Source organism: Oreochromis niloticus, linkage group LG6, assembly GCF_001858045.2.
Source record: "Oreochromis niloticus isolate F11D_XX linkage group LG6, O_niloticus_UMD_NMBU, whole genome shotgun sequence".
Taxonomy (NCBI): Eukaryota; Metazoa; Chordata; class Actinopteri; order Cichliformes; family Cichlidae; genus Oreochromis; species Oreochromis niloticus.
In genome coordinates this window covers 37,229,369-37,237,064 of record NC_031971.2, presented here as the reverse complement: position 1 = coordinate 37,237,064, position 7,696 = coordinate 37,229,369, and the positions used below count along the sequence as shown (strand labels likewise).

General features: G+C 45.0%; 1 protein-coding gene across 1 annotated transcript in view; it reads right to left on the bottom strand.

The window, feature by feature from the left end:
* Positions 1–451: 451 nt before the first annotated feature.
* The window catches only part of maml3 (mastermind-like transcriptional coactivator 3), a 67,717-nt gene continuing 60,472 nt past the window's right edge, over positions 452–7,696 (bottom strand). The window contains exons 4-5 of the mRNA XM_025908046.1: positions 6,750–6,828; positions 452–5,387 (exon numbers count right to left, since the gene is read on the bottom strand). Coding sequence (XP_025763831.1) covers positions 4,315–5,387; positions 6,750–6,828 — 1,152 coding nt within the window. The 3' untranslated portion in view covers positions 452–4,314. The remainder of the gene's footprint in view (positions 5,388–6,749; positions 6,829–7,696) is intronic.

Below are 7,696 nucleotides of genomic sequence, written 5' to 3'. Positions count from 1 at the left end.
ACATGATTCCAAAAAATTTTTATGTTACAAAAAAGACAAACATCTGTTGCTCAAAGTTTAGTTGAGCCTTTATGTTTAGTTAATTTAGCCTAATGGATCAGTCTGGCTGTGATTGGAGCAATACTGAGTGAATTCAAAGTAAATGGTTATAAACACTCACCAGCCACCTGTTCTACTGCTCGTTAACGGTAATATTAACACGGTCAAGACGAAACGCTGACGTTCAGAAACCTCGTGGATGTGCTGCAGACGCCATCATGTCAATATGGACAAAAACCTCGGAGGAAGTTTTCCAGCACCTTGTTAAATCAATGCAATTAAGAACTAAGGTGAAAAAGTGGGTCCAACCCAGTACTAACCAGGTGTACCTAACAGTGTCCAGTGAGTGCACGTTTCATGTCTTGACAGCTGCTGTGTAAATGATGTAAATGAACCCAGTGTAAACAGAAGCTTTCATGTAATATGATCAGCGAGAATAGTCTCTCTTTATTTTATCTTTTTGAAAAAACAAACAAAAAAAGTCTCTTGTAATTATCTTTTGTTAACATTTTCAGAATTCTGTACAGGATAAAAAGAAATAAGCACTGCTTAAGAACCGAGTCAAATCTCAAACTAGAAAAAACAACTGAAAAAAATTCCAAAAAAGAGAGGAGGTTTACAATACAAATTAGTAGTAAGACATTGTCTGAAGTGCAATGGCATAGCTCAGATGGGTTAAAAGTGAAACCAAAAAACTTCAAAATAAAAATACTTCTCTATTTTCCAACAAACAGTAAATTCTTTACAGAGTAGAGACTGTATTATCTGATGTATTTAAACCTGTAAAAACATATTTACAAATAGCCATTATCTTTTATATACTTTTTTTTCTCATAATCACATATATGTCAGCACCAGTAAAAAAAATAAAATAAAACAAAGAACATCAATAACAACAGTTTTCGTTAAAATGTTGTCTACAGACTTGGTCCCGGTACATAATGATATTTGGAGGAAGCTTCCTTTCTCTTCCTGAAGGGATTTCAAACCAGGTCACGCTGCCTGACTTTGGCTGTGACCTTAACACTGACCCACACATGTTTCTATACCTTCCTGCCTCCGCGTTGGACTCGTAAACCTCAGGTGTTTTCCCACAAACTGCCTCTAACATGTGATTTATGAGCCTGCCTGGACTGGCATCAAACTTTTGGAAGCATGAGCATCGGAGCCCCCGCAGGTTTGGGCGCTCCGCTGCTTTTCCTACACGAGGCAGGCTCAACGACCGAGAGGGTTTTAAATTTGTGACCGTGCTCCCCCTGGTAAAACTCGGGAATGCTATAAAACCCCTACATATCCGCCCATCCTTGACATTCAGTCTCCACACAGTGAGATGGAGGACTTCCCAAAGGTGACAGAAACCAAAAAAAAAGTACAGAAATTCATTCGCGGGTGCTGCCAAACGCAGCGGCGTTTACAGGACGACGGGCGTGGTGGTTAAAGTTTGTATTTAAAGGGTTGGATTATACAACACCAACAACCATGAGAACAGATGATGACAAGGAGTTAGTTTACAGAGAAGAAGGCTTTTTTGGTTTTGTTGATTACAGCATCGTCCTCCAAACTTTCACTCTGATGAGCTAAATACAAAGTAATGCAGACACGCTTTCATTCATCTTTTAAAGCGTTAGCGATGTAAGATGTTACCAACAAGTACAGTAATAAAACCTTTTTGACACATATTCATTATGCAAACATCAGGGCAGAGGAAGTCGACGGGGAAGGGAGACACTAACTTCAGTGGAAGCACTGATCATCTCGATACTAACTGCTGTCACACTTTAAAGGGACTGATCACCCCAGCCTTCATTTTATATGTTTTTCCTTCAGCCTCCAGTTTTCTTTATTCATCTCTATGAAACAGCACTTTTTGCAAACATTTTTATTCTAGGAATCATGAAACGGTTACCTCAAACATCACATAAACCGTGGGTAAAATAAATAATAATAAAAATAATAATAATTAAAGTTGCAGTTCCTCTAGTGGCCACTTGAGGCTGCCTTCAAATATGATTCAGTCCCCATAGACTCCCATGTTAAAATGCCCAGCTTTACAGCAGAATTAAACATGTTTACAGCCTGATGCAAAACAACTGGGGTTACTGAACTGCACCTCTCACCATTCGGTGTCTTTTGGAGCAACCCATGCTTCAGTTTTGATGAGTAAAATGCTCATGTGTTAAATCTGTTAGTTGTCACTAGCTAGCCGGTACCTGTGGCTGTGCAGTGCACCTGTACAGTTTAATGATGCGGTTTCCTAACCAAGCATGCAAGTGTGAGCTCATAGCTTAGCAGTCCACTGTCTCATACAAATAGGGTCATATTTGGGGTCCGAAAACCCTTCAGAGTAGTGGCCACAAGCCAATATTAGGACTTCAAAACCAACAGATTTTCTTTCTTTATACTGAATTACAGCTGATAGAAGTTCCAACTCAACTCCATCACTACTATGTGTACAAGTAGTGATGGGCTGACGCATGTTTGCCTCTTACTTCTGCACATTGATGTTGTTGGTGGCTGTAGTTTGGTAAAGCACATGGTTTGTGGATGTTTTCTGTGTAACCAGATCATGATTTCTGCAATGCAATTTATTTCCATTACACTTAAGTGAAGGTTGAAATCTCTGCAGCTGACCGGAGGAAGGACAAATAAAACTACACACCTGATGAAAAGTATGAGAATTTTATCTTTGGGGTGAGCTGTCCCTTAAAGGCTATCTGAAGCTTCTCTCTCTCCTTAAAACAAACTCAAGGCTTAGCAGTGGTTCATTTTCCTTGTAAAGCGCCAGAAGGGCCCGACTTGTATTTCTTCACAGTAGTGTTACAGTATAGCACAGTTATAGTTTGAAACGAGGGCGTTTTACAGCTGAGAGAAGCCACGATGTAAAGCAGGGCTACGGTGACTGACGACAAGCTGAGCCACAGTGGAAAAGGAAAGCTGTGCTGCGACTGGAGGACAAACAGATTTTCAAAAGATGATGAACTAAGAAAGAAAACTCAGCAAAAACTAATTTAAACTTTCTTTTCCGTGTGTAATTGACAAACTACCAGCATCACTGTAAGAGAAAAACACAGCGACTAACAAAACACTGCGGGCGGGCTTATCAATGAGCTTTTTTTCTCGTCTCTTTAAGACGAAGAAGTCACTTGTGGTGCTTGAATACATTCAGTGCCCAGCGATCGTTTCTGTCTGCCTGATGCATGCGATGTGGTTTGTGTCACGCAGACAGAAGGTTTAATGTGTAGCCTAATATTAGTTCTGTTTGCTGCCTCTCACACATCTGCACATCCTCCCGGGCTGACGCTTGTTTGTCTGTTTGTTGTTGTCTACGTGTGCTTGCTTTAGCTGCCTATTCTCTCCTCCTTTTCGCTGCTTTTTACTGCCTTCGTCTTTGTCTACATGTGCAACCACAGCGACACAACACAGGAAATGAACCACAACCCCCCTTTAAAAAAATAAAATAAAAATGCCACTCAGGTCGGTTGCCTAGCAAAAGCACTAGAGGGCAGAGCGAGCTTGCGTGGCACAATAGAGGAGCATCATTTGTTCTGTTGTGATGTGCACAGTTTAAACAGAGAAAGGAGCGTTGAGAGCGAGGAACGAGTCTCTGGAGAGAGGGTGGGAAAGACGGGAGGAGAGAGGAATGGAGGATGAGAGGGAAATCAAGTGAAAGGAACAGAGTGAAGGAGCGTGAGGGAATCAGATTTGTGAGTGTGTGTGTTTGTGTGTCTGTACGAGGGGGGGCTCAAATCTAAGAGGAGAAATGGGAGCGTTGAGAGTGCTTTCTACTCCCTTCAGCTCCTCACGTAGTTGAGAGATCTGAAGCACTGATCAGGGTGGCACAAACACACAAACACAAATAAATTGCTGTCTTGAGAACAAGTCTTGCTTCCCCTTCATCAGTCTACAGTTTTCAGTCAGCCCCTGCTGAAGCTCAGGCTCAAAGCGCTGCTGCGTAAATGGGCCTCGCTTTCAAACACTGAAGAAAAATTCATTCCATAGAGAAAAAAAGGAAAATTAGGAAACACACCTCTTAATCTCTATATTGGTTTTTCATTAATATGCACAAGACAAAATGATAGCTCTCTCCATCACACACACATACATACGCACAAAACGTAACACAGGAACTCATTTATAACCTTGCTCATGTTTTACAAAACAAAAACATGCCAGTCCACGTCATGTCGTCGTTTTTGTTTTACTTTCTCAGGTTTTAAAATTTGTCCAACTTTAAACGTTTTTAGTTCATCCAGTAAAAACTTTCCCCGTTGGCTATTAGCTCGAGAAAAACTCCTCCATCCAACCGTCACTTGAGTCCAGCTCTGCCCCCGAGCCGTCGCCCAATCCGAAGGCTCCTCCGCCTGAGGGCCCGCCCCCGTATCCATAGGATGACATGTCCTGATTGGCTGTCCTCTGGTAGCCCTGCGGCTGACCTCCAACCCCGACTGCCCCTGGTCCGTAAGATCCACCTCCTCCACCTCCACTTGCCCCTAATCCTGGCCCCCCAGGTCCTGGCACGAAACCCCCCATCCCAGTTATTCCCTGGCCCATCACCCCCTGGTTCATTCCCTGGTTCATAACCATAGGGCGGGGTTGGTTGGTCCTTGGTTGACCACCCATGTGAGGGCCCATCATTGGGCCAGCCATACCCGCAGCTGGGTTGCCCAACCTAGGGTCCATCCCCTGGCTCATCCCTTGTCCCGGGCCCTGAAAGTGTTGCTTAGCCATGCGTGGGGGTTGACCCGGCTGCATCCCATAACCCTGGGCAGAGCTGAACCCCACCATATCTCCTCCCCCTCCTCCTGTAGTCCTTCCAACTCCACCCCCCATGGCCTGCAGACTCTGTCCTTGCTGCTGCGGCCAGCCGCCCGCTGCCATTCCCCCACCGCCTCCTCCCAGCATGCTCTGCAGTCTCTGTGTTTGAGCTTTGGCATTAGGAGGTCCTTTAAGAGGTTGTTGGGGCATGGAGTTCATTAGCATCCCTTGCCCTCCATAACCTCCAGCTCCACCACCTCCGGGTCCTCCCGGCATACCTCCGACTCCAGGACCCGCACCTGCCTGCCGGGGTGGCCCCCCGGTGGGGTTGTGCTGTGGAGGAAGACCCATGGAGGCTTGGACGCTTTGGCTCTGGTGCTGCTGCTGGTGGATCATTTGGCTCATGGAGGGGTTGAGCCCATACAGGGAACCCTGGTTGGATCCCTGGTTACTGTAGGGAATTCCCATGTCAGTTTGGGGTCCCACAGAACCACCCTGGGCCTGAACAGAACTCATCTGGACCATCTGCTGCTGAGTTTGCGGCTGCTGCAGGAGGCGGGTAGCCCGAATGTTCTGGAGAGCCTGAGGGGTACCTAGGAGTGGAAAATAAGAGGAGTTAGCAAACAGATTCAGGAAATAGTTGTAGGGGAAAATCTGAGAGCCTACACAGTAGAGCCACTTAAATGAACCAAAGGCCATAAGACGGCTCTAATAAGTCATCGCTGAGGCAAAGATTTATGTTGGACGACAACCCCTTTACTCTGGAAACGAATGCTTCCCATCCAATTTGGCTGAAATCCTACCCCACCAAAATAAAACTAAACACACTGAAGCACCAACATCTCACTCCTCTACTTTTTCCTATTAGATGCTCGGAAGCAGCTGAGCTGAGGAGGTCTGCTAGCGTGGAAATGGCTTTAAATCCTATAATAAACCCACTTCTGACATCATTCCACTAATCCCCCACCTCACAGCTCAGGCTGAAAATGTAACAGAGGAGCGAGAATGAAGAGGATCACTCACTCCAGTAAGTAGGAAGTGAGTAGAGGTGCAGGTAACTGTCTATATACTTCACAGATCACAAATACATCGAGTGTGAGTTTTGTAGGTGATATGAGCACAATCACAGATACACTGCAGGACAGCTGAGTTAATGTGTATATCTGTAGGCCGGAGTTTCACACCGGAGCTTCCTCTTCCTCTCCATATTATCTCTTTCATTTGCAGACACTGATGGCTATAAATGGTTTTTCAGCCTGACTCTCTTCCTGATTCTCCTCCTCTCTCTCTCTCTTCCTCTGTATTTTCTTTGTCTCTCCATCATCTCTCTGTTCAACCTCTCCTTCTGCCCACCGAACCATCTACCTTTTCCTCTACTTGCCAGCCACCCCGCTCTCACTCCTCCTCCCATTCTCTCCCACTTCCCCTCCTCTCATCCATCTCTCCGACTTCACCGGAACTCTGGGGGATCCAGGACAGACAAGTTGCCGTGGTAACAGGCAGAGCAGGATTTTTTATTTTTTTATTTTGTATTTTTTTTCCCGGAGAGAGGAGAGAGAGAGAGGCTGGAGAGCATCTGAGCGCCAACTGATGTATCTGACAGAGACAGACAGAAAGGACGAGGCTTGGTTTCAGGGTGATGTTTGGTCAGTGCTGTTGTTTGCATACATATCTGTCTGTGAACGTGGCACCGAGTGAACTGCAAAATCTGTTACGTCCCTAAATGCCTTGGAGCGCCACCATGTATACCATACTTGTTGCTAACAAAACATGCGCGTGTAATTGTAGCCATCCCCCCCCCACATAGCCATCTGGGTGCTAAATCCATTTTCTAATTTTCCAATAAAGAATAATGTGTGAGAAAATCTTGTGGGGTGCTGCCATTCTTGTGCGGACGCATGCCGTGTGTGCATTGCTGCACAGGTGAAACGGACGCACGTGCTCATGTGTCTCACCTTGGTACTGATTGACTTGGGGATATGGATTCCTCTGGCCCTGGCCGATTTGTCTGGGGAGATGTTGCTGCTGCTGGAGCTGCAGACACAGACAGATGGAAGTTGTTAAGCATGTACGCTGAAAGCGTGTTACATCTGCTCATACCTATTTCATGAATTTTGTATCATTAGAGCGTGAGATACACAGAAGAACAGAATCACACTTGACAGTAAGAACAGTTTAGCAGAAGAACCTTTCTTTTGCTCCTCTATAGCCGGATTGAAGCCAATGTGGTAAAGTGCTAAAAGCTGCACTTCCTCTAATGGCCACCTGAGCTGGACCCATGCCTGCCCTTAAAGAGCCAATAACAGCCAAAACTACAGAATATAAAGATGCAGGTATTTGTCCTTAGAGTATTTCCTTCTTACTTATTAACCACATAAATTCGCATGGTGTTTTATCAGTGCTCTGGTGGGAGGAGCCAGAAGTGTGTTGATCCTCTTGTTTAGAGCCCCTAATGAAGCCGGAATTTTATGTATAGATCACGGTACACAAATGTTAGATGAAGGAGATGTTAAGTTACAGACAGATGTAGCTGAGAACAGATAGATGCTTGTTACAGTAGATGTTAGTTAAGTCCAGGTACAATAAGGCTTCCGGTACAGTGAGGCAGTGAGACTTGAGACAGTTGTTCATACTGTCAAGATCAGGCACAGATTTTCCACAATACTGATACAGTTAAAGTTTGCTGAAGTTATATAGATGCTGGGAACAGCGGAGACCTCACATACAAGGTCTCGAATAATCAGGCTCCTTATCTTAAAGAGTTCATATTACTGTATCCTTCGGTCTGAGACTGCAGGCTTACTTGTGGTTCCTCGAGCATTTAAAAGCAGAATGGGAGGCAGAACCTTCAGCTTTCAGGCCCCCACTCTGTGGAACCAGCTCCCAGTTTGGATTTGAGACA